General features: G+C 42.6%; 1 protein-coding gene across 3 annotated transcripts in view; it reads left to right on the top strand.

The window, feature by feature from the left end:
* The window catches only part of HRH2 (histamine receptor H2), a 249,941-nt gene that overhangs the window by 138,119 nt on the left and 84,051 nt on the right, over positions 1-27,771 (top strand). For all 3 annotated transcript variants that reach the window (XR_012242878.1, XM_073620544.1, XM_073620545.1), the window contains exon 2: positions 5,434-7,010. Coding sequence is in view for 2 of the 3 variants with exons in the window: in XM_073620544.1 (XP_073476645.1) it covers positions 5,893-7,010 (1,118 nt within the window). In the remaining variant the exon portion in view is untranslated. The remainder of the gene's footprint in view (positions 1-5,433; positions 7,011-27,771) is intronic.

The following is a 27,771-nucleotide window of genomic DNA, read 5'->3' as shown; positions in this document are numbered from 1 at the left end:
TAAGGAGCCAGGGGGGGGACATAAATCATATCAGGGGGAACAGGAAAAGGGAGATGCCACACCCGGGACAACAAGACAACAGATCAGTCCACTCCCTACCCGCTCAACACTTCATGACCTGTCAACCAATATATGAGTTCCAATACTACTCTACTAATTGATCCACGGGAACCAGACCTTGTCGAACTTCCAGGGACAACCCCGACTAATATATGTAAGCCTATAGAGGGGCAAGGCAGTATTAATTCTATTTTCCCTGGAGGAGAAGGCCGGAGGGCTAGCAGAGGTCCATCTACTAAGGATCTCCTTTTTGGCATAATAAAAGAGGAGCGAGATTAAGATTTTACTATGATGAGATCTGTGTGCATCCTCGTGTATTCCCAATAGGGCCAGCTCAGGTGTTTTGGGAACAGACAAATCCATCCTGATATTTAAGTGATCATACACCCCCAGCCAGAACTTTGACAATGCAGGACAGTCCCAAAACATGTGAAGATACGTACCAATCTGAGTTCGGCATCTAGGGCAATGTGGATCCCTATCAGGGTATATCTTAGATAGTCTCGCCGGAGTAAAATAGACCCTATGTAAAAATGTTTTTTGTGTCAGTTTATCTCCAGCCAAGATCACCAGTTTGGGTTCATGCTCCAGACAGGCCTCCCAATCCTCTCTATCCAAAGTGGGGATATCTGATTTCCAGGCATTCCACAGCCTGTCCATCTTGGGAATTTCCTTAGGCAGCAGCGTATTGTATAGGTCCAAGAGAGGCTTCTCTAGATTACTACTGGATAACAGGTCCTCCAAAGGATCTAATTGGAGGAGAGGCGGGACAGGGAACTGTGCCCTAGCCACGTGGCGCAGCTGAGCATAGCGGAAAAACATCCATCCCGGGAGCCCATATGTCCTAGATATAAGAGCAAAGGACATCAGTACACCATTAGGCATAAAATCTCTGAGAGTTTAAATTCCAAAACCCGCCCACAACTGAGGATCAGGGATTGTTCGGAAATGGGGCAACTGAGGATTTCCCCAAAGAGGCTGGACAGGTGCCCAACGCCCCGCAAGGGAAAAACCCCTTCCAGCCATCCTCCATACCTGAAGCGTTGCTCTAGTTGGAGCAGGCAGTTCCACATATGCTTTCACCCCTCTGTAAACCAGATTTTGAAGATCTTGTATAGATCCTAGCTGCGCCGCCTCCACACACACCGCAGCATTAGAACGTTTTCCCTTGAACCACCAATACGTTGTCACCAACATCGCCGCCCAGTAATATATTCTGTAGTTGGGGAGAGCAAGCCCCCCCAACTGTGTAGGTAGTTGCAATGTGGATTTGGCTAGTCGTGGAATAGATCCATTCCAGATAAAAGAAATAATATATTTGTCTAATTCCCGAAAAAAGGACGCCGGGAGCCAGATCGGACTATTTCTGAAAAGGTAAGTAAACTTAGGTAGGAACTTTACCTCTCCAACCCTGCGCGCTTCTCTCAGGACTGCATCCCAGTCTCTGAAATTAAGCATACGGAAGATCAGGGTACGGAGGTTGGAGCCAGGTGGACCAGGGACAGGAGGAATCCGATGTGCGCGCTCTACAGTATAAAAGGGAGAGAATTGAGAAGCTGGGAGCAGTGTTTTCAGCAACTCTTCCACAAAAACCGTAGGGTTTTTCCCCTCAGCTCCTTCCGGCATGCCCACGATCCGAAGATTATTTCTTCGGTTCCGGTTCTCTGCATCATCCACTTTGTATTCCAGAGCCCAGACTTTAGTCTGCAGCGTGCGAATGGATGCAGCATAGTCTGTGACCGTATCCTCTGTCAGCCCCACTCGCTCCTCTAGCTCAGACACCCTCGATCGAAGCTTGTCCTGGTCCTGCCGGATCAGGCTCGCATCAAGCTGCACCTATTTGATCTTACTTGTCAGGGCAGCCTGGCAAGAGGCAAACGCAGCCATCACCTCCGGGAATCCAAGCTGTGGTGTCTCGGCCGGGCCATCAGCCTCCGTCTGCGACGCCATATTTGAGAGCCGCCGGGTAGAATCCGCCACGTGGGGGTCCACAATCCGGGCTGTATCCTCCAGGATTTGCGGGAAACGTAGCTTTTTTGCCCACCGCCGTGTTTTATATGGCATTCAGGCTAATGTAAATAGTTTTTCTCACGGAAAAGCAGCCAGGAAACAAGATATTTAAGAATTCCTCCAGCAGAGCTCCGACTCACATGTCCTCCTAGGTTGCCATCTTGGACACGCCCTGGTATAATTATTTATAGTTATTTATTATATTATAATTTTTTTATTTCATTTTTCAAACTTTATCATAGCCGGGATGTCTACTAGACTCTTGTTTGGACAGATTTAAGTGAATTATTCCTAAGAATTACAGGCCTATAATATAAAACGCCAAATTTCTGTGCAAAATAATTGTACCACTTTCAGCACCTAAAATCTGAAATAATCATACCGCCAGGGAGGTTAAGGGGACTTTCACACATTGGGGTTTATTTACTAAAACTGGAGAGTGCAAAATCGGTGCAGCTGTGCATGATGGCCTATCAGCTTCTAACTTCAGCTTGTTCAATTAAGTGTTCACAAAAACAACTGCAATCTGATTGGTTTCTTTGCAGAGCTGCACCAGATTTTGCACTCTCCAGTTTTAGTAAATCAACCCCAATGCATTTGCATCTAGTAAATCAGCCCTTCTGTCTCTGTTAAGCCTCTAAATTGATGGCATACAAACATTTACCTACTCTAAATGAATCTGGTCTGGTGACTTTGCAAGTGCTGTTATTATATCTCCAGTTTACTGGAGGCAGGAGAAACTATTTCCTTAGTGTCTTCTCTATAAATGATCACTTGCACAAGTGAGAGGCTGTAAACAGAGGCTGATTTGTGCCAGGCATTTGTGAGCACACCTGAGATCTGTACAGCCACAAGGATTTACATATGACTACTATGACTTGAATCGCAATTGTATACTCTATATTATTATTTTTTTATTGGCTACTTTTTCACATAAAAGGGAGTTACTCTTTAAGGCTTTTGCATGCTGAATACTTTACAGTACTGTATGTTGCTTTTTATCTTTACATTTTTGACAGGTTTCTTAATCTTAAAATATTAAATCCTAAAATCTTAAAAGCAAACTATATGGTTTGAGAAGAATAGCATGAAGGTTTTCCTTGCTTTTACATCTGCTGACATGGTAAAATAAAAAAAAAAAACATGAAGGCACGCTTGACTAGTAGTTTGAAATGTAGCACTTCAAAGATACACTTAACTGTCACTTAACTGTCATAAATAAAAGAACCAAGGATGACGTCTACTTCCTGTACTTGCCTCCTTCAGAGAATTAGGTTTACAACTAAACTGCAATTGGACTTAAAGGTTTATTACCCATTAAATCAATACAATTGAATTATGTTCCAAAAGTAGAGGAGCATTTTGATTATTTTCATTTCTAGTGCCATATGTATGTGCTTTTTTAGAGTGTTGAACTAATATGAGAAATAAAATGAGACAGACCTTAACCTCTATGCTAATGGACATATGCTGATGGAATTTTGATTTGGCCAAAGCAGAACTCCCAAGGCTTCCAAAATAAGGTGTTTGGCATGATCTCAGTCTACATCATTGTTGCTAAGAATGACATTGTGTTCCAGACACACATGATTAAGGAGTTCAGTTTCATTCGTGAAGTGTTTGAAAATAATCTAATTACAGTTCAATTCCTTTTCTTCTATCTGTTTTAACATTGATTCTACTGGCTGAAATAGAATGATGTTGTGCTAGTCACAATACAGTACATGCTTATGGTTAACGCGGCTCCTTTTTTTTTTTTTTTTGTGTTTAACGTTTTTATTTAAGTTTCATAGAAAAACAAAACATCAGACATACAGTACTCAATGTGAGAATAACAGCATTGGTGTGATTAGTTACAGCAAATATACACATTCAGTTGGAACTGAGTGCTGTACCTGTAATGGCTAATGTGTAGTACGGAATTCTGTGCTAAATAGGGAGCAAAGGGAAACCTTGAGATCAAACTTGTGTGATCCTAAGGAATGGCAAAAGAGGTCTCGCTCTACCTGTCCAACCCTAATGGGAACATGCTGTGGACAGGAGGGGCATCTTCCGATCCTTCCCAGGAAAGTATGGTTCAGTGCAGGAGCTAGACCTCAGGGGTAGGGATGTATAAGGCACAATAGGTCCCATACTACACGTACTGTCAACAATAGTTCGTAGCATACATATATTACGAGCAGTCATAAATTAATGTTCGCCCTAATTCCAACTTCAACATAGGCGATCAGGGGGTCCAACGTAAAGCGGCTCCTTTTTTAAAATGATATAAATTTATTCCATCTCATAGCTTGCCTCTTCAGACAGTCATTATTAGGCAAGCATCAACAGTACATGCATATAATGTGCACTAGATAGTAGCCCTGTATTGTATAAAACTGAATATATAAAATTTGTAGCTGGCCTCAAAAAGAAGGTTTGCTATCAGTGGTGGCTAATGTTTTTTTTTGGGGGGAGGCGGCAAACAACCACCCCCCCTCCCTGGTCGGCTGGTGGAAACCCCCCCCCGCCTGCTCTAGGTTGGTCGGTCGGCAGTTGGTGGCAAAATACAGGTCGCTTCTGGTTTCCAGTACCATAGATGTGATCAGAAACAATCTGGTCTATGAAAGCCTCTATAGTAAGCCAGAGCAACTGCTGGCTTCAGTCTCGGCTCCCCAATGACACAAGAGACCCCAAAGAGGCAATGGAGGGCAGCGAGAGAGTGGGGAAGACACCTCCCGCTGACTGTAAAAGTAATCCAGAGGCTAATTAGCCACTAGGGTGGCTTTTAAATTAAAGAGAATCATTGGCTGATGACCAGTATGATGCTTGTAGCTGTGGTAAAATCACTTCAACCCAATGACGTACAGGTACGTCATATGAGAAGTAGGTAATTTCAATGTAAGTTTTGCTTTAAGACCCTGTTAGTCCTCTATAACAGTGGTCATCAACCCTGTCCTCAGGGTCCACTAACAGGCCAGGTTTTTTGTATTAACTTGGGGAGATGCAGACTAGAATACTGCAATCACTGAGCAGCAAATTATATCACCTGTGATGTACTTCAGTTATCTTGCAAACCTGGCCTGTTAGTGGGCCCTGAGGACTTGGGCCTACTAAGGGAGCAGGGTTGATAACCACTGCTCTATAGTATGTAGGTTTTTCCAGTGTTTATGTGAGTTTCATTACTTTGTTTTCTTGCACAATCCATAAACATATTTTAAAAAAATCTGCTTGCAGTTAAAAATAGTGTGCATGTGTCTGTGCAACTGTAGCAGGGACATTAAATTTTAATTTCTTTGGAGTAAAAAATGGACAAAGGCAGATGAATAAGATAGATTGATATATTGTTTCACACTTCTAATATTCATTCTTACCATTTTTCAGGTTGCGAAAGGCACTGAAAACCTGCATTGCAAATGAAGAAGTGTGCTGCAATCCAAGATACCTTATGGCACAAGAAAGAGCTGTTACCGCAAGCTACGGATAATCTATTGAAAGACAGAGCCTAGTGCTGGAATGACAATACAAATAGTCAGCAATACTTTATCTGTATATAACAGAGAAACCTCATGACAAAACAAAGCCTTTTAAATTACACTTTAGAGAGAAAGCAAAACTAAAGTGCCAAAACACAGGCAAACATCAATAAAGACCTGTAGTATTAAAAATCTAAGAACTTGTTCCTGGATTCAGGGGTCCAGCAATGCAGAGCACACTATTGCACTGCTGGACCCCATGTAAATACAACTTCAATAATTAGGATTGTTAAGAACTGATTTATTTCAAAGAACCCTCGAAAATAAAACATACCAGCTAAATGTAAAAAGAAACTGTACCAAAGCGATGTGTTCTGTCATGGGTGACGACCTTAATGATTCAGTTACTACATGCTGGAAGACAGTACTATACAATGTTCTGATTGGAGTAGTTCTTGTTCTAATCATCATCATCACTATATGTGGCAACGTGGTGGTTTGTTTGGCTGTGGGATTTGACCGAAGACTCCGTAGTTTGACAAACTGCTTTATTGTCTCCCTGGCTATAACAGACCTCTTGTTGGGTATTTTGGTGCTACCATTTTCAGCCTTGAACTTGTTACATGAAGAATGGCCTTTTGGATCTACTTTTTGCAACATTTATACCAGTTTGGATGTCATGTTGTGTACAGCTTCCATTCTAAACCTCTTTATGATTAGTTTGGACCGCTACTATGGGGTCACAGCACCTCTGCGCTACTCCATGCTTGTCACCCCATGTCGTGTTGCCATAGCTATGGGTTTGATATGGGTAGTTTCCTTGATGGTCTCATTCCTTCCTATACATCTTGGATGGAATACAAAAGATAAAACCATCCAAAACTCTAGAGGTGATGATAGCAAAGAATGCAAATTGGAGTTGAATAAGGAATATGTATTGGTGGATGGTGTACTGACTTTCTACCTACCTTTGGTTATCATGTGTCTTATGTACTATAGAATCTTCAAGATTGCCAGAGAGCAAGCTAAACGAATTAACCATGCCAGCTGTTGCAATGCCGTGAGTCCTACACTACCTACAGTTCGAGAGCATAAAGCTACTGTGACACTTGCAGCTGTGATGGGTGCATTCATCATCTGCTGGTTTCCTTATTTCACTGTTTTCACTTATGAAGGAGTAAATGATATTGAAGTTGATGAAACCGCTTTCCTAATAGTTCTGTGGTTAGGCTATGCAAACTCTGCTCTCAATCCAATTCTGTATGCTGCTTTGAATAGAGACTTCCGTACAGCCTACCAACGTCTTCTCCACTGTAGGCGTGTGGGCCCCTTGAGTCATGAGACCCCTCTGACCCTGCTCCATATACGCCGCCCAGAAGAAAGGACTCTACAGGTCATGGAAAACTTGCAGGGGGACAAGGCACACAATAATCAAGAAAGCAATGGAAAAGAATTTAGTCCCTTCATCAAAAATGTAACAGAAAGGTAATATATTTTAATGACTTTTGTCTGTGTATAATGATAGAAAATATTTTATTTGGAAACTTGCTATTCAGCTTCCTTAACCCTGCTATGTGACAATTTGATTTTGAAAATTCTGGGTTGTTGTGGAAACAAAGATTGATGATAAAGCTTCAGTGGAGACCCCTTTTTCCCATGATAACTCTTGCAGGAGTGAATTTCCCTTCCTAGGAATAGATTTCCTCTCACTTCCTGCTGTCTCCCTCTGTTTGTAAGTATGAGTCATATGTAAGTCGGATGTATGTAACTCGGGGACTGCCTGTATATAAAAAGTGAGCAGAATAGGTACACAGGGTGTTCAATGTAAAACTTTGTTGGAGTGCTTAAATTATTTATCACTGAAGATTGGGATTACACTTTTTTATGAAGTTTGGACTGTAAATTTGAACTTTTTTGAATTGAAGGATATTTATCATCTATTATTTATTTTTGAGTTTTAAATTTTTTGTGGGAGGTCTTAGTAGAGTCCTCTTTGATATTTATTTTATTAGCACCAGACTATATTCTTGCTTTTGTTCCCTTAAGATTGGTGTGAAACACATTTTTGTGCTTGCTAGCTTTTATATTTTTATGGTAGAGATTGTAGGCATATTTGCACACCCAGTATTTTTGTTATTTATTTACCATTATCACAGGGACTGAAAATGAGGGATGATCCGAAATGTTGATCTGTCACCAAATCAGAAAAAGAGTGGAAGTATTCTAATGGGAACACTTGTTCCAGTGACAGCTGTCTAACACTTTATGATGTGTCTACAGGAGAGGAAGTATAGTGAAATGTCTTCAATAGGACACAAACTAAAAAAAAAACAAACTGCAAGCACTGATTGGTGTATTCTGCCGGGGAGGAGGGGGAGGGGGTAAATCCCTGCATCGACATTGTTGTGTTGAAATGGGGATCTGTATCATTAATAATGACAGAGGAGCTAGCTATAGCCGTTTTGATCCAGGGGCACTTTTTGAAAGTATTTTAATATCCACTATATTACCAAAAGTATCAGGACGCCTGCCTTTACACGCACATGAACTTTAATGGCATTCCAGTCTTTGTCCGTAGGGTTCAATATTGAGGTGGCTCACCCTTTGCAGCTATAACAGCTTTAACTCCTCTGGGAAGGCTGTCCACATGGTTTAGGGGTGTGTCTATGGGAATGTCTATGGGAATGTTTGATCATTCTTCCAGAAGCACATTTGTGAGGTCAGGCACTGATGTTGGACAAGAAGGCCTGGCTCGCAGTCTCCACTCTAATACATCTCAGAGGTGTTCTATCAGGTTGAGGTCAGGACTCTGTGCAGGCCAGTCAAGTTCCTCCACCCCAAATTTGCTCATCCATGCCTTTACGGACCTTGCTTTGTGCACTGGTCCAAATCATTTAGTGGCGGGGTGATTGTGGTGTGGGGTTGTTTTTCATGGGTTGGGCTTGGCCCCTTGTTCCAGTAAAGGGAACTCTTAAGGCGTCAGCATACCAAGACATTTTGGACAATTTCATGCTCCCAACTTTATGAGAACAGTTTGGGGTTGGCCCCTTCTCTGTTCCAACATGAATGTGCACCAATGCACAAACCAGGTCCATAAAGACATGGATGAGTGAGTTTGGGGTGGAGGAACTTGACTGGCCTGCACAGAGTCCTGACCTCAAACCAGTAGAACACCTTTGGGATGACCTAGAGGGGATATTGCAAGCCAGGCCTTCTCATCCACATCAGTGCCTGACCCCTGTTCGGTTCACACCAGAACTTTCGAACACTGCAAGATTTCAGACCCGAATAACAAACCCCATTAAAGTCAATAGGACCCAAACATCAAAAATCAAAAGTGCACATTTTGAAGGCTTATATGCAAGTATTTGGGCATACAATGGTTATAGGGGTCTGAGTCCTGCCCTGGGGGACATGGATCAATAAAAAAAAAGTTTGTGAAAAATGTCATTTTTAAATGAGCAGTGATTTTTTGATTTTTAAAGTGAAAGCATAAAAATGAAAAATGACTTGCAATATAGTGTCTGGGGGGTCCCCTTAGTCTACCTGTAAAGTGGCAGATCTGTACCATGTCTAGAACCTCGCTGCAGCAATAATTGCATTTATGAAGCCAAAAAAAATTAAATTTTCCACGCAAGCTGACTTTATTTTGCTCAGAAACTGCTGGGGAGCCAGTGGATACATTCTGATGTCACCTTGACTTAGGACAGAAGTAACGGGTGCGTAAAAATTGGTCTTTGGGTGTCGGTGGTGCCTTCCCACCGTAACCCTATAGAGGTACTCTTGATGAAAGCAAGAATTGGCCTTGCTGTAAAAAATTGTAATGATATGCACCTGTCAAACAGGTGCTGAAAACTTGGTCTTTGGCTGTTAATTGTGTTTATGAAGCCTATACCAAAAACATTCTAACACCCTCAAAGCTAGGCAGCCTCAAAGTCCTGCAGAGATTCTACATCCCAAAAAGACTTAATCAGTGACATCAGCATCAGGGGCTTCATAGCTGGTAATCCAGGACTGATTCATTTTACGAAAAAGTCAAACGGTCCACAGAGTCTGTGGACAGATACGTTCTATGATCAGTAACGAAACCTCCTGCAGCACTGAATGCCTGTTGTGAAAGCACGCTGGATGCAGGGCAGCCCAACAACTCAATAGCATACTGGGCAAGTTCTGGCCAGTGGTCTATTCTCATGACCCAGTAAGTCAGTGGATCCTCAGCTGGAAAGCTCTCCATCTCTGTTTTGGCCCCGAGGTAATCGTCCACCGTGTGATGAAGGCGCTGCCGATGGGATGTGGAAGCTGACAGCCCTGGGCGGCGAGGACTAAAAAAAATCCAAAATGCCTCACTTAGACGGACGCCTTCTCCAACACTCCTCTCTTGACCAACAGAAGACTCAAAACTTTGTTTTCCACGACACTGTACCTACTGGAGTCAGGAGGAACGTTCAATAAAATCCTCTTTAACGTATCCTCAAGAGATTTTATCTTCTGCACTCTCTGTGAGGACGGGATGAGTTATGAGACCTTCCTTATAATGGTGGTCAAGGAGGGTTGCCAACCAGTAATCATCCTTCTCCTTTATGTTACATATTCTTGGGTCCTTTTCGCAGGCTTTGAAGCATGAGGTTACCCATGCACCTCAAATTTGCCGAGGCTTGAGAAGCAGACTCCTTGGGGTCACTCATGTTGACAGCATCTGGAACTTCCTCCTCCCAGCCACATACTACACCCAAGGGTCCTGGGGTTGGAAAGCCATCGCTTACAGATTGACGCATGTCTTCCTCTTCTTCGAAGCCTATGAAAGTGCCAGAATCCTCCTCCCCATTCTCCTCCCCTCTCTCCTCCTGTATGGTTCTGTGGCACAGGAATTATGGTGTCTGAATGAAGTCCTCCTCTTCCTCCTGCTGCTTTGCATCCAGTGCCTTGTCCATAATGCCATGTACAGTCTGCTCCAGCAGGAACACAACAGGGATTGTGTCACTGATATATGCACTGCCAGGGCTCACCATCCTTGTGGCCTCCTCAAATGGTGACAATACAGTGCATGCATCCTTAATGATCAGCCATTGGCGTGGGGAAAAAAAGCCAAGGCAGCCTGAGCCTGTTGTCATGCCGTACTGGCACAGATACTCGTTGATGGCCCTCTGCTGCATGTATAGCCACTGCAGCATTCCCAAAGTTGAGTTCCACGTGGTGGGCATGTTACAAATCAGGCGGTTTACGGGCACGTGAAATTCCCGCTGAATTTCAGCCAACCGAGCACTGGCTGTGTATGACCACCTGAAATGGCTACAGACGCTTCTGGCCTGTTTTAGTACATCTTGCAACCCTGGGTACGTACTTAGGAAATGCTGCACCACCAAATTGAGGACATGTGCCAGGCAACTTTCCCTGTCTAAGGGCGGACAGGAGGTTTGAGCCATTATCAGGCACCACCATTCCTGGCTCCAGCTGGCATGGTGTGAACCACCTCTGGGCCTGTCCCTGCAGAGCTGCAAGAAGCTCTTCTCCAGTGTATTTCCTGTCCCCTAAACACACCAGCTGAAGCACTGCATGGCACGTTTTAGCCTGGCTCTGGGAATAGCCCTTTGAATGCTTAGGGGGTACCTGACGTTCATAGGACAATTCTGCGGAGGAGGGCCTGGAGGTGGCGGAAGAGGAGGAAGAGGGGGTAGAGCTCACAGTTCTGGCATCGTCACCACCAGCTGTATGGAGACATGGGGGCACAACAAGCTGCAGCACCAGGCCCTGTCCTGCATCTTTTTGAGTTGCAAACAGTGTTACCCAGTGTGCTGTGAAGGAAATATATCATCCCTGCCCATGCTTTCTGGACCACGTGTCAGCAGTAAGGTGGATTTTACAGCTGACTGCCTTGCCCAACGATGCCAGAACATTCCCTTCCACATGATGGTAGAGAGATGAAACGGCCTTACGTGAAAAGTAGTAGCGACTGGGAATCTGCATTGTGGTACAGCACATTGTGTGAATTCATGGAAGGGGCAGAATCCACCAGGCTGAAAGGCAGACATTGGAGTGCCAACAGCTTTGACAAGCTTGCATTCAGAAGCTGGGCATGTGGGTGGCAGGGACTGTATTTTTTTTTCTGCTGCAACAGATGGGGCAGAGAAATTTGCCGGCTACAGTCTACAGCTGGTGGTGTGCTGCTGGTAGATGTGCTGCTAGGACCTGGGACACCCTGTGCTATACCATCATCCCTGCCAGTGGAGGCTGCTGAGAGGTAATGACTCACAGGGGCAGACTGAAGTGGGTAAGGAGGAGGGACAGATTTGTGCCCCTTTTGTGTGGCTTTTAGGCGCTCTTGCCAATGGGCTGAGTGGTTGCATGTTAAATGCCTTGTTAAGCATGTGACACCTAAATGGTTGGTGTTTTTGCCATGTTTGATGTGCCTGAGACACAGTCTGCAAATAGCAACAGTACAATCTGGTGCAGATGTAATGAAAAAGGCTCAAACAGCTGAGCTTTGGGGAGTGAGCCAGGAGATAACAGCTGCAGAATATGATGGAATAGGGTGGCTGCTCTCTACTCTTTCTTGATGTCGGTCTCATTGGGGTTGTGCCGCCTCACCTTTAGTTTCCTCTTCTGCTCTATCTGGCACCCAGGTCACATCAGTGACCTCATCATCATCACCATCATCTCCATCTTTATCATTACCACTGGAGACAACTTGGCAATACGCTGCGGCTTGGGGAACATGAATGCCAACTTGTCTACCAGTGTTCCTCCCTCTCTCTAGGCTCATATTCCTGTCATCCTCAACCTCAGAACCAACATCTGAATCCAGTAATGGCTGGGCATCATCAAGGAGCAAGTGGCTGATTCTGTGGTCAAATAACTCAGCTGACTCCTCAATGGCTGATGTTGGGGCTATGGCAGGAATAGATGTGGACAAGGAGGCAGGTTTATCCACTCTGGCAACTGCAGTGGACTGCACACTTGTCTCTGCTTGCATGACAGAGGATGAGGAGGATGAAGAAGGTTTAGTAAACCAGTCCACCACCTCCTCTGCATGCTGTGGCTGGATAGCACGGGCAAGCTTACTAAACAGAGGAAATGATGCCCTGCCTGAGGACTGACCACCACGTCCACCTTTGACTGTGGACACATTTGTTGCTGGCCCCCTTACAGTGCCAAGGGAACATCTGCCTCTCCTTGTTGTCCTCCCAGACATTATTGGGAGGGAGGGGGCAGTGCTTATAGGCAAATGTAAAGAAGAAGTTGAAATTTGTACATAGATGCACTTTAATCAATGTAAAGAGGTGTTTGGTGCACTTTAATTTGAGTACTCACACTACACAGACACACTCCATGGATACACTATAATATACTGCAATATAATGCGCCAAACATACAGTGATGCACAGAACTATATGGCGTTAAACTGACAGTAATGCACACAGAACTATATGGCGTTAAACTGACAGTAATGCACACAGAACCATATGGCGTTAAACTGGCAGTAATGCACGCAAAACAATATGGCGTTAAACTGGCAGTAATGCACAAAAAAAGGTATGGGGTTAAACTGACAGTAACGCACACAAAACTATATGGCGTTAAACTGGCAGTAACGCAGACAAAATGATATAGCGTTAAACTGGCAGTAATGCACACAGCAGTAAATGGCGTTAAACTGGCAGTAATGCACACAGAACTATATGGCGTTAAACTGGCAATAACGCATGCAAAACTATATGACGTTAAACTGGCAGTAATGCACACAAAACTATATGGCATTAAACTGACAGTAACGCACACAAAACGTTATGGCATTAAACTGGCAGTAACACACACAGAAGTAAATGGCATTAAACTGGCAGTAATGCACACAGAACTATATGGCATTAAACTGGCAGTAATGTACACAGAACTACCCTGTTTCCCCGAAAATAAGGCCTAGCGTGATTGTCGGTAATGGCTGCACTATAAGCCCTACCCCCCAAATAAGCCCTATTTAATGTCCTTGTAGGTCTTATTTTCAGGTTAGGACTTATTTTCGGGGAAACAGGGTAGGGCTTATTTGGGGAGTAGGGCTTATATTGCAGCCATCACCGACAATCACGCTGGGTCTTATTTTCGGGGAAACAGGGTATATGGAGTTAAACTGGCAGTAACGCAATCAAATAGACCTTGTTCAGCTATCACTACATTGAAGCTATCTGAACTGTCCCTACTCTAGCTATACACTAATGTAAAGATTATTGACACAGTCTCACTACACTACACTAGAGATGAGCCAAACACCCCCCAGTTCGGTTCGCACCAGAACTTGCGAACAGGCAAAAAATTTGTAACACGAACACTGTTAAAGTCTATGAGACACGAACATGAAAAATCAAAAGTGCTCATTTTAAAAGCTTATATGCAAGTTATTGTCATAAAAAGTGTTTGTGGACCCTGAGTCCTGCCCCAGAGGACATGTATCAATGACATTTTTTTTTTTAAAAGGACGTTTTTTCAGGAGCAGTGAATTTTTTACTTTTCAATTTTCTTTATTAAAGGTTTTGCAAATTACACAAAATGACATGGACAATCAATCAGTAATCATATTTTCAGTCAAATGACACAAAAGTGTTGTATAAAACAAGAAAAAAAAGGGGGGGGGGGTAACATGTGAGTGTCAGTACGCTCTGTGAACATAAGGACACAAATGTAGACCTATCCTTAAAGGGTCTAGAATAACATATCATATAAGTTCCATATATCAATAGTGTTTATCAAAATGAAAAATAAAAATAAAAATAGAACTAAAAAATAAAAAATAAATTTGCCCTGTGAGCGGAGTACTCTTAACTTCTTGGTAATATTAAATCAAGTCGTAGCACCTTTAGTATATCTCAGTATCAGGGCCCTTTGCACCAAAGGAGGTTAGACTTTTAAAGTTAGTTTACCTTGTTCCTCCATCGGAGCCAAGAAGAGAGAGGCTCCATAGCTCTCCACTTGTATCCATAAGTTGGATCTTAAAACATAAAAAAGAGAAGAAAGGGAGGGGAGAAGAGAAGTGATTTAAAGTAAGGTTAAGAAGAAGGAGGAGGATGGGAAGGAGAGGAAGAGGAAAAAAGTAAAGGTCAAGAATCCAAAGTAAGAGCCGTTTCCCTCAGCCTGGGTCCCCCACCATACATTGTGGACAAGGAAAAATTACTCCTGCGCTTGTGAGGGTCTGATTTGATTTTGGGAAGAGTAGTATTGTGAACTGTAACGAAGCTAGAAGAGATGGTAATGCTTGTCCCGCTGCCCAGAGAATGACCCCGGGGTGGTCAGGTTGGCTAAGTGGAGAATGATGGATGAAGGGCGCGTGATCAAGCTCACATCAAAACATAGAAAATTCATAAAATTTATTTCAGAGGAAATAAAGAGCAAATAAAAACAGTAGAATAATACCAATACTACGTATCATGCAAACAGGTGACAAAATATAAAAGACATCAAAAATTAAAAATGGGTTAAAAATATATCAAGAGCCCATGTTTAGGCAGGTATTTAGAGTTGGCTAACGCGTTTCGAGGATGACCTCTTCATCAGAGCCTGTTTGAGAACCAGGGTGCAGTCTTTAATCGCCAGTAGGCCAAAGTATGTACATCAACATGATGGCTAGTTGGACAAAGCGGCCTGAAATGGAAGATGCGATTTTCTGTGTTCCATACCAGTCCACCATCAAGCGTTCTATGTGATAGTATATGGTGTGTGGGTTCTCCTTTAAGTATGTAGAGACTGGTTATGGGGTGGTGTGAACCTGTCACTGGCTGGGTGGAGGGAAGATCTTTTGTCTTGTAGCACTCCTTGTAGAGCTCACTTAAGACAGAGTGACTGCTGCGAACACACACGGCTGCAGCATTCTCTCGTGAGACTTCTACCCCCCTCCATCCTCCATTTACTGGACAATACCTTTCCAGGAGTGCTACAAGACAAAAGATCTTCCCTCCACCCAGCCAGTGACAGGTAATTTTAGCTGCTGAAAAAATAAAGAAGATGAGAGTTCAGAGATATCTAGGGGTCCCATCCGGCAAATCTGCAAATAGCGCCGTCTTGGGATTTTTAGGTAGATTTTGTCCTGTCACTGAATAGGCCAAGGTGAATAAGCAGTGATTTTTTTTAATGCTTAAAGTGAAACAATAAAAATTAAATATTCCTTTAAATATCGTGCCTGGAGGTGTCTATAGTATGCCTGTAAAGTGGCACATTTTTCCCGTGTTTAGAACAGTACCACAGCAAAATGACATTTCTAAAGGAAAAATTGTCATTTAAAACTGATCGCGACTGTAATGAATTGCCGGGTCTCTTCAATATAGATAAAACTCATTGAAAAAAAGGACATGGCCCTTCAGGTCTGGTATGGATTTTATGGGGAACCCTGCACCAAAATTAAAAAAAAAATGGTGTAGGGGTCCCCCCCAAAATCCATACCAGACCCTTATCCAAGCACACAACCTGGCAGGCCACAGGAAAAGAGGGGGGACGAGAGTGCGCCCCCCTTTCTTGAACCGTACCAGGCCACATGCCCTCAACATGGGGATGGTGCTTTGGGGTCTGACTCCAAAGCACCTTGTCCCCATGTTGATGGGGACAAGGGCCTCATCCCCACAACCCTTGCCCTTGGTTGTGGGGGTATGCGGGTGGGGGCTTATCAATATCTGGAAGCCCCCTTTGACAAGGGGACCCCCAGATCAAAGCCTCCCCTCTATGTGAAATGGTAATTGGGTGCATTGTACCATTTCACAAAAAAGTGTCAAAAATGATAAAAAAGACAAGAGACAGCTTGGGACAAGTCCTTTATAAAAAATAATAAAATAAAAATGTCCTGCGATGTAAATTCACGCCGCCCGATGGGCTGAAAAAGAAAAAAAAAACAGCGACCGTTCCGCCTCCATGGGATGCTCTCGCTGACTGACGTTTCTTCTCTGTTCTTATATAGCTGAGGGCGGGGCCACCCAGTGATGTAAACGGGTGACCCCAACCCCCGTGGTGTCAGAGGGGGTGGGGTCACCCGTTTACTTCACCCGGTGGCCCCGCCCTCAGCTAACAACTGTCACAGAGAAGAAGCATCAGTCCATGGGAGCCTCCCATGGAGGCGGAACAGTCGCTGCTTTTTTAATTTTCTTTTTTGGTCCATCAGGCGGCGTGAATTTACATCACAGGACATTTCTATTTTTTTATTTTTTACTATACAGCTTTCAGATTCAAGATGTTTTATATTTCCATATTGAATGTCATTAGCTGTTTCTACTTGATAAATGTTATGGTATAAATTCAAAGTACAGCAAAAAAAACCTACCATAAATGCCACGCACACACACTAGACTGATGCTAAAACGAAATAATTACTTTTTTAATGACTGTAAGTAATGAGATGCTTCTTTGCTACAAAGTTTATTTTTATGACATTGTCTACATCTAAAGCTAAGAACCATCCAGTTAATTTACATTATTTTACTGTTGTACAGTTTTACTTCTCCATGCTCCATCAAGCATCATTCATACTATTACAGTTTTGCAAATGAAAGGTCAGTTTGGTATCATTTGCTGCTAATATGGGCTAAATACAGTATGTCTTACTTATTCTCAATTGTAGAAGAATATAAAAATAAAATCTGAAGTAAAGTAAGATTTTTGCATTGGAAAGTCTTTCATCCTGTTATCAGAGAACAGGGTACAAATTTTCTGTTCAATATCATAAAAATATTATTTTCAAGATTTCAGGCTGCCAACATGTCTGCTTCATTGTCATAGAGGTTTGAGGAATTATATGAGATCTAAGCATAAACAGTATATGCAAAAAGTTTGAATTGATATCATAAAATAATTATCTGAGCACCTAGACTGAACCCTATGTGGAATAATCAGTAGTGAATAAATACACCTCCTTCACACATTATGTAAACATAAAAATGAAAAGCAATATTCCTGCACTGTTAAAATAATAAGACATTCAAACAGATATACATTTTTTTCCAAGTGCCGACACTTGCAATGAATTCAAATTAAATATACACTGTAAAAAACTCTTTCTTGACAAAACATCAATCCTCTATTTTTAGTTTTACTGGATATCCAAAATATATATATATAACAATCAGAATGTTTTATTAATCTTATAAGGAAGCCATTTATTGATTGTAAACTGGGTAAGTATGAAACTATAATCCAAGTACGTAATACCTTGATGTTGTAATTGCCATTAACTAAAAAAAATGTTTTATGTAAAATGAAAGTAAACCCTGATAATCTAATTCTATTTAAGCCTACCTCTGTCAATCTCAAAGAGCCAGCAGGGGCTTCATAAAATTATATGTATGCCAGATAATGTTTTTAGAAGCTTCCTGTTACAGCAAATCTGTGCTTTGCCAATTCATTGAAAATGACAAAAGCCAGAATATTAAATACAAGTCTGCTGAGGTGTTGAAGGATGAGCCGAGTTTTCAGTCTGAGCATAAGCGTGTATCAAATGATTAATTGATGATTGAATGATGGACAATCATCCAAACACTGAGCATTTAGGAGGCTTAGCATGGTCAAACGCAACAGTTTCCTGCTGTCAATGGTTGCTAAGGAATCAACAGGTGTCTTCACCTGCCATGTCCTTACCAACCAGTGATGTCATGCCGCCGATTCACTAATGTGGCCAGAATTCCCCATCCACATATGCAAAGGGGCAGGGATCAGAGATGACATCATTGCCTAAATATGGCCACATGCACATGAACATGGCCATGTTTGGGAAATTATGTCATCACTATCCCTTCCCTTTTGTTATAGTGCCAATGACTGCTTGACTCACCAAACTCTGCCCAAACCAAACCCAGGCTCGTTCAGCTCATCTCTAGAGGTGATCCACTTTCACCATTTACCATAACCTACTTGGTCTTAAAGCTTCACTTTTTTTCAGATCATTAAAATAATAATGGTCATTGTTATACAACAAAATTCAGTCTGGCACCAGGAGACTGGGATATAAGTGTATATGGGAGCAATTTATAGTGTCCTTCAGAAGACCAAGGAACAGCTGTGTGGATGGACACACCAGGAGTGATGTGAAACAATAAGCAAACATACGAAGGTGGCCACAACTAAAAGCGCTGATCAGAAACATCCAGTGTGGACAAATTCTTAGATAGAGTCAATGTGATCAGATCATAAGGCAGTTTATTGAAAACTGTAATAAAATTAATAATGAACAACAATAAAAATCTCGCATAGATGGAAGGGCTGGTGCGACTGAATCACCATTGGCACAGTACCTTGTAGAGTCTTGATGACCTGAAGAAGGGCCATGCCCCGAAATGCTTTGTCACGACAATAGCCTCACACCTCCTCTCCTCCCTCTGGTTTGCGCTTCACCTCACCCACTAAGTGTGAAAATGCATGTTGTGCTCCTTTTTAGGCACTCACATAATTAAAGTCTATGAGGCCAAAAGCATGCAATCCTGCCCCAAAGAAGCTCTGGTATGCAATATCACTGCAAAAAAATATTGGAAAAAAGCACAAAAATGCCTTTAAAATCAATTGAATTTGCTACATTCAAAATGCCTGCACTCAAATCTCATAGAACATGATGATAAACATTAGGCCAGTGTGCTCAAGTTAAGAGGCCCTCTACATGCACAAATGAAATACAGCCCTGTTAATTTTCCGTAGGAAGCATAGGTATGAAAATGGAAATTTGGGGGTTCGTATGATGATTTACACACCTGTTATTGATTTAAAAGAAAAATTAAGTTTTAATGGTAAAAGTGTATACCTCTGCTTTACCAATTCAGGGCAAAGCAACAGGTTTGTTTTTATTCCTTCCTGCCTCAGCAGAACATGCTCTGCTCTCTATTTCGCTCAGGGAGCCATAGGAAATCTAGTTTTAATAATTTGTACCTTTTGTTGCTTATTGTTGTCCCCTCTTACCCTGCTGCCCTAGGGACTGGCTCACATGTGCCAATATGGTACTTACAACCCTGAATGTTTGCTTATTGCCATGGCCGGCACTTGATAAAATTAATGTTTTATTAGGACAGTTTATTTTGAGCACTGAAATACAGGTAATAAAAGTTTAAATTTTTAATTCTAATGCTTTCTTTTCATGAATGATTTGGCAATATTTTGATACTCTAAAAGAAGAACTTTTTAATAGGGTATGGTAAATGTTACAACCTTGGCCTGGTTTATTTTGTTGTTCATTAACTTGTCCCAGTGACACAAGAAATGTGAAATTCTAACTCTGACTCTTATGCCGCATACACACGGGCGGACTTTTCGACTGGACTGGTCCGACAAACTTTCCAGCAGACTTCCGACGGACTTTCTAGCGAACGGACTTGCCTACACACGATCACGCCAAAGTCCGACGGATTTGTACGTGATGACGTACACCGGACTAAAATGAGGAAGTTGATAGCCAGTAGCCAATAGCTGCTCTAGCGTCAGTTTTTGTCCGTCCGACTAGCATACAGACGAGCGGATTTCTGGGTCCAGCGGAGTTACGACGTAAAGATTTGAAGCCTGTTCCAAATCTATCTAAAGTCCATCAGATTTGAGAAAGGAAAAGTCAGCTGAAGGTCCGGTGAAGCCCACACACTATCGGATTGTCTGCCGGATTTGGTCCGTCGGTGTCCGTCAGACCAGTCCGGTCGAAAAGTCCGACCGCGTGTACGCCCCATTAGGGATGGGCGAATGGTTCGGCCCGAGTATAAGTTTGGGCCCAACTTTGGTTGTTAGGATGTTCTGCAAACACCAAACAATATGCGGTTTTCGGGGCAAATTCGAAAGCCGCCGTAACATCGTTAAAGTCTATGGGACACTAACATGAAAAATCAAAAGTGCTCATTTTAAAGGCTTATATGCAATGTATTGCCATAAAAAAATGTGTGGGGACCCCCAGGGGACATGTATCAATGCAATTTTTTTTTAAAAAAACTGATGTTTTTTCGACAGCAGTGATTTTATTAATCCTTAAAGTGAAACAATAAAAATGAAATATTCCTTTAAATATCGTGCCTGGGGGGTGTCTATAGTATGCTTGGAAAGTGGCACATTTTTCCTGTGTTTAGAACAGTACCGCAGCAAAATGCCATTTCTAAAGGAATGGTATGGTATGGATTTTAAGGGGAACCCTGCGTCATATTTTGTAAAAAAAGGCGTAGGGACCCCCCAAAATCCATACCAGACCCTTATCTGAGCACGCAACCGACAAGGGCCTCATCCCCACAACCCTTGCCCGCTGGTTGTGGGGGTATGAAAAAATAAAAAAATAAAAATGCCCCACGATGTAAATCCACGCTGCCCGACGGACCATAAAAGAAAAAAAAAGGCGGCTCCCACCGATTGACACTTCTTCTGGGTGACGCCACGGGGAAGCCACAGGGAAGCCTAATGTGGCATCAGAGGGGGTGGGGTCACCCATTTATTTCACCGGGTGGCCCCGCCCTCAGCTATATAAAAACTGTCACCAAGAAGAAGCATCAGTCGGCGGGAACCTCCCATGGAGGCGGAGCTGTTGCGGCTTTTTTTTTCTTTTTTTTTTCGGTCTGTTGGATTTACATAGCAGGACATTTTTATTTTTTTAATAAAGTACTTATCCCAAGCTGTTTCTTGTCTTTTTTTACCATTTTGACACTTTTTTTGTGAAATGATAGGGGTACAACCCCGTTACCAATTCACATGGGGGATGGGATCTGGGGTTCCCCTTGTTAAAGGGGGCCTCCAGATTCCAATAAGCCCCTTGCCCACATACCCCCACAACCACCGGGCAAGGGTTGTGGGGATGAGGCCCTTGTCCCCATCAACATGAGGTCAAGGTGCTTTGGGGGGCTACCCATGTTGAGAGCATGTGGCCTAGTACGGTTCAGGAGGGGGGGCGCTCTCTCGTCCCCCCTCTTTTCCTGTGGCCTGCCAGGTTGCCTCAGATAAAGGTCTGGTATGGATTTTGGGGGGACCCCTATGCCATTTTTTTATAATTTGGCGCAGGATTCCCATTAATTCCATATCAGACCTGAAGAGCCTGGTATGGATTTTAGGGGCACCCCCCCCACAATTTTTTTTTACATTTTGGTTCGGGGTTCCCCTTAATATTCATACCAGACCCAAAGGGCCTAGTAATGGACTGGGGGGGGGGACCCATGCCCTTTCTTTCAATGAGTTTTATCTTTATTGCCGAGACCAAACAATTCATTACAGCCGCAATCAATTTTAAATGACAATTTTTCCTTTAGAAATGTCATTTTGCTGTGGTACTGTTCTAAACACGGGAAAAATGCACCACTTTACAGGCATACTATAGACACCCCCCCAGGCACGATATTTGAAGAATATTTCATTTTTATTATTTCACTTTAAGCATTAAAAAAATCACTGCTCCAGAAAAAACTTTTTTTTTTAAATTTTGCATTAATACATAGACCCAGGTCCCCAAACACTTTTTATGACAATAACTTGCATATAAGCCTTTAAAATTAGCACTTTTGATTTTTTATTTTCGTGTCCCATAGACTTTAACGGTGTTCATGTGTTCTTTTGAATTTTTTGCCTGTTCGATATGTTCTGGTGCGAACCGAATCGGGGGTTGTTTGGCTCATACCTACTGACTACTGATATACAAAAGCTAAAAATTATTTTGGCTGAAGTTCCACATTAAAAATCCTATTGGTGTGACCTGTTTTGCACTAACAAGACTTAAGTTACATAAAAGTGAAATTTGAAGAAAGAGAAAAATAAATGCTTGTTCCATCCACATCCAACAATTTGATTTACGATTTTAATTTCTAAGCTGTACAGAAAATTGATAACGAGAGCCCGATTACAAGTTCATACACTCAGGTCTAATTGAAAATCAAGACATCATTGTAGAAAAGAGAGCTACTGAAAATATTTCTCATACAGCCAGCTAATACTTTTTCCTCATTTCCTTACAATGAGGTAACAGCTAATACCTACAAAAGAAATTCTGAAAATTTATCTCACAAGTGAAGAAAAAAGCCACTAGCTGTCTGTTTCATTTTTCAACCTCCCAAGATTCTTCTTGCAAATAATAATCATCTGTTTTATACAGTATACACACTAAACATTGTGTGTGACATATGAATCCACGTTTGAAGGTCGGGCGCTTTTTAGCTGCATATCACCAATGGCCCAGCTACAATGCAGTGTAAGACATGGTTACATATCTGTAATAAAAATAAAAGTGATAAAGCAAAATGGACCATTCTTTTTACTTTCCTTTGTATCCCCAGAAATCCTAGATGATCCAAAGAAGACAATCCTTATAAAGAATGGTCCATTTTGTTTTTAACATTGGGGACTTTTTTCCAAATCCCTACAGCAGTCAGGGTAATCAGTAGCAAATCCTTATGCTAACTATCATTAATGACAATCCTGTTTACATCTAGTTGTACACAATAGTAGTTCCTTATACATACATTTTAAAGAGGCAAAATGGTTGTTATGCCGCGTACACACGGCCAGAATTTACGGCATACTTGGTTCGGCGGACCGGAGTCCGTCGGACAATTCGATCGTGTGTGGGCTCCAGCAGACTTCTTTTTCCCCAAAAGTTCGACGGACCTAGAAATGAAACATGTTTCAAATCTTTTCGACGGACTCGAGTCCGGTTGAAAAGTCCATTCGTCTGTATGCTAGTCCGACGGACAAAAACCAACGCTAGGGCAGCTATTGGCTACTGGCTATGAACTTCCTTGTTTTAGTCCGGTCGTACGTCATCACGTACGAATCCGTCGGACTTTGGTTGATCATGTGTAGGCAAGTCCGTTCATTTGGAAAGTCCGTCATAAAGTCCGTCGAAAAGTCCGCAGGACAAAGTCTGCCGTAAAGTCCGCTCGTGTGTACGCGGCATTAGGTTGTTTCATAAGTTAGCAGCTATGTTAACTTTTCTTTTATACCAGTAACTGAAAATAAGCAACACCTATTGGGCCTTTTTAGGACCTACTTTGGTAGGTGAATAGTAACTCCTGTTTTTTTTTTTTTTTTTTCATGTTTATATATCTGTCCTAATACAAGCACAGGGGGGAATATGGGTTCTTAAAGTTGGAAGCTATGGAGATGTATTGTTGGTTGGAACATTCAAAGGTTCTTAATTATGGAACTGTACATTTTTAACAGTTTTTTACTAGCGTGAGTTTCCTGTCTTCGCTACAGTATATGCAAATTAAAGCAACCCTCACACCTCTAAAAAAATACAATTACCTTTGCCTTGTAATACAATGCATATTTACTATTACACTGAATGCCAAATCAATTCTCAGCTTTCTCAGCACCACTGATATGCAACACTTCTTGGTGCATCAGATAACATGTTCCTCACTGGGTGTGATGGTTCCTCCCCCTGGCTGCTATATCACAACAAGATTCGGCAGCCAGTAGTAGGAACCATGATGTCCAGCTGTAGACATATTATCCACCACACTGAGAGGTGTCAGATAGCACTGCTACTGTCTCACCAATATAGATAAAAAAGTTGCAAACCACTGGGGAGAACTATGCAGCCTCTTTTATTGCAGTGTAAACTTACTTGCATACTTTTAAAGAATCACTGGGATTGTTTTTAAGTAGACCTGATAGACTCTGCCTCCCACGCTGCCTACATTCAGTTGTAAAAATAGCTCACAAATACTTACCTGAGACTTAAAGCCTTCCGCTGCTGGATCCAGCATTTCAGTAATTCCACAATCCTTCCTACATAATGGTGTGGCCCAGGAACTTGAAATGTGAGTGGCAGAGGCAGGGCTGGATTTACCATTAGGCAAAGTAGGCAAATGTCTACAGGTGGCAAAGGAAATACAAGTAATTTCATATAACACACATGTGTTTCTTAGGGCCAGGGCTAGGACAAGGCATAAGCTCTCTATAGGAGGATTGTGGATAGAGCTCTGTACTGGTGTGTTACTACGCAATACCCACCCCTGCACAATATGCTGTTCTGAGTCCTGCAACATATGACCTGTGGGCCTGTGTCCTGCAATGTATGAAGTGATAAGCACTGTGTCCTGTGTGATATGCGTTTATTAGCCCTGTGCCTTGCATGATATGCAGTCTTAAGCTCTCCACAGATTGACACCATGGACGCAGGGACATTTTGTTTTTGACTGATCCCACACTATTTTTCTTCTTAGCAACACCACAGATGCACAGGCATTTTTTTCTTCCAGTGACACCACTGACACAGGGTCATTTTTGTCCTTCCAGTGATATAGGGTCAATTTTCCTTCCAGTCACTCCACAGATGTAATGGACATTTTTTCCTTTCAGTGACACCACTCGCTCACATCACTGTTAGCCCTATATTTCTGCTCCAGTTTTAAGCTTTTCAGTTCACTGCAGCGCATCACAATCATTGGTACTATTTTAATGCCCGCCACAAACATATTACATACAGTTCGATAATTAGGTGGGGGGGTGCCTGTAACCAAAAACCTGGCACTATCCTCTATACAAATAGAATTATCAAAGAATAATTCCCTCCCCACATCTTCTAATCATACAATCCTAAGCATACAGTTCGGCACGTGCCTCTATTGGCCTGATGCCCTTCTCATTCTCCACCAGGAGGGGGTACAGTTTCCAATGTTTACCCTGGGCATTGGCCGTGTCCCAGCACTGCTTAGGGCACCAAAACTGTATACCTACAGACTCCAGTGATGGAAATCTGGGCCTAAGTAGAGGCATTGATTGACTGCTCAGGGGTGTGAATGCAATGATCCCAGGACCTTAACTTTGTTTGCAGGGGAAATGACCAGACTGAAAATTTACTCACAAAGTAACTGTGGATGCAACCTGCAGACAGGAAATGTCTTACATTAACAACAGTTATTTGTGAGTTCTTAACTGGATGCAGTACTCTCACGATACAGAACAAGATTAGAAGCCATGCTGAAATGCGTTCTTATTTTAAAAGCATTCAGAAACCATCAATTATATAGAAATGCTTGGAGAGTGTGTAGCAGCAGTGTCAGCAGCCTGCCAACTGGCAATAAAAGTCGAGGAAAGCATTTTAAAGAACAAAGTGGCCCTGTGATAAAAGATTAGGTAGTAACTTTCCCCTTTATTACAGTATCGAAACAAGATTGTCTGTCCTGGAGCCCACGCTGTCTCTGTGCTCCCTTGAGCATAGAAAAAAATATGCTATTTGTGGCATTTATATTTTTTCTGCAGATTGTAATCCACCAACACATTTGTCCTGAATTGCCAGAAAATAAAGCTTGAAAAACATTTGTTCTATAAAAGGAGACTTCAGACTTACAACAATGAATGATTAGCATGTTAAAGGCATCATCATCATAATTATTTTATTTATTACAAATATTTATATAACCCTGTCAATTTACGCTTTAAATAATGCTTTGAATATTTTTACATTCATATCAGTCGCCCTTAAGCAACCTACAATCTAAAAGGGTTGTTTACATGTGTGTTGGTCCTCTGAAGAGTGAACCATAATTATTTGCTCATCAGAGGGTGTTTGACAGGCGATGAGAAAATATTATGAAAAAATCTGTACTAATGACTGTAGTGTAGTATTCTTAAAATATTCAGAATGGTGATCACTGCACATGCCACCAATGTATGGAATAGCATTCACCAGATATTATAACCGCTAAACTATAGGAAGGTTAAACTGTGCGTTCAGACTCTCAAGGTAAGGGTCTATAACCATGTTGAAGTCCCCCAACCATATGGCTGGCACTGTGGGGTGCTGAGTCATGAAAGTCACCCCTTCCCTGAGAGCTTCAAATTGGAAGGGTGGGGGAATGTAGAAAGCCAGGAGGAGAACCTCAAGGCCCCCCACAGAGGCATGCAAAAATAGGAACCGACCCTGCCGATCCGACCGCAGGCCATTAAGCCAGAACTGAACCGTCTTAGCAATGAGGATAACAATCCCTCTGGAATTATTTGTAAAAGGGGCCTGATAAACCCAGCCCACCCACGTTTTTTTCAATGCCATCTGCATATGGTCTGTAATATGGGTCTCCACTATAACAGAGATATCTGCATGCATTTGTTTTAGGCAGGAGAGGACGGCAAGCCTTTTGGGTTTAGCTCTCAATCCTCTCACATTCCATGTAACTAGTTTAAGGGTTGCCATCATGATATCTGTGGTATTGGGCCGTTCAGTCGGATCAGCAGGGGGTGGCACCAGACCGCATCCACATGTGGTGCAGTCAACACACATATATACATATGTTGGATCAGCCACTCCAGTTTCCATATCGCAGTGGGACCCTGCACATACATCAGAGAAAACAATGAGGTAAGAGTGATATGCCTGCAGGGAGCCATGCAAATGGTCTGGCAGATGGGGAGCATCCATGGTATATTTTGGCATAGACATTGCAATAGAGCACATATCAGACACTGTACATATGAAAAAAGAAAAAAACAAAGAACAAAAAAGAAAAAAAAAACACGTGGAAATCTTGCCAACTCTGGACCAGCATGGCAAAACAAACTTGTAGCAGCCCTCCACGGCCGTGGAGACTGAGGCTGGCCAGGGAAACATAACTTGAGAGGACAGTGAGATGCACCGTTTCCTCTGGACAAGGGAAAAAAGGAGAACAACAGACCGTGTTGAGAGTGGAAGTCCAGGTGCATTCTCAGCCATCAAAGGGGGCGACAGTAGTAAACAGAAGTGCATAGCAGTGCTAGATATTCCAGCATCTAGCTGTAAGGGGGATGCAGATACAATGTTCGAGGGTGGCTGAAATTTTGCTGTTATGGGGACATTAGGTTTTGAGTTAGACGGTGAAAGCAACTTTGCCGTACTTTTGTTGCAGGCCAAAGAAAGAGGATTAGGGGCAGAGTATGGGTGCCTCCAGGATTGCCATTAACGTGGCCAGGGGAGAGAGGGGAGAAACCAGTCAAAGTTTACTCACTGTTTGTGATGAGGGCATCCAGGCTTCAAATCCCCCCTGTTCGCATTCCAATGGGGAGTATCTGAGGGTAGTCCCTCACAGTGTGTTATGACGGTGCAGGGGCAGCCGCATCCCGACTCTCCAACCAGGGGATGACTGCAGAGGGATCTTCAAAGAAATGTGCTTTGCCATCTCGGATGACACAGAGGCGTGCTTGGAATAGCATAGCGTAAACCAGATGATGGTTGCGGAGCTGTCGCTTAGCTTCTGAGAATTGCGTCGTTTTTCCTGGACCTCGGCCGAAAAGTCCGGGAACACCGCTATGTGTGAATTGCCGAATGGGATGTTACCCCTCCCACGGGTAAGGCGCAGGACGGCATCACGGT

Source organism: Aquarana catesbeiana, linkage group LG03 (assembly GCF_042186555.1).
Source record: "Aquarana catesbeiana isolate 2022-GZ linkage group LG03, ASM4218655v1, whole genome shotgun sequence".
In the NCBI taxonomy this organism is placed as follows: domain Eukaryota; kingdom Metazoa; phylum Chordata; class Amphibia; order Anura; family Ranidae; genus Aquarana; species Aquarana catesbeiana.
The sequence above is the reverse complement of the archived record's forward strand: the minus strand, read 5'-3'. Positions and strand labels throughout refer to the sequence as shown.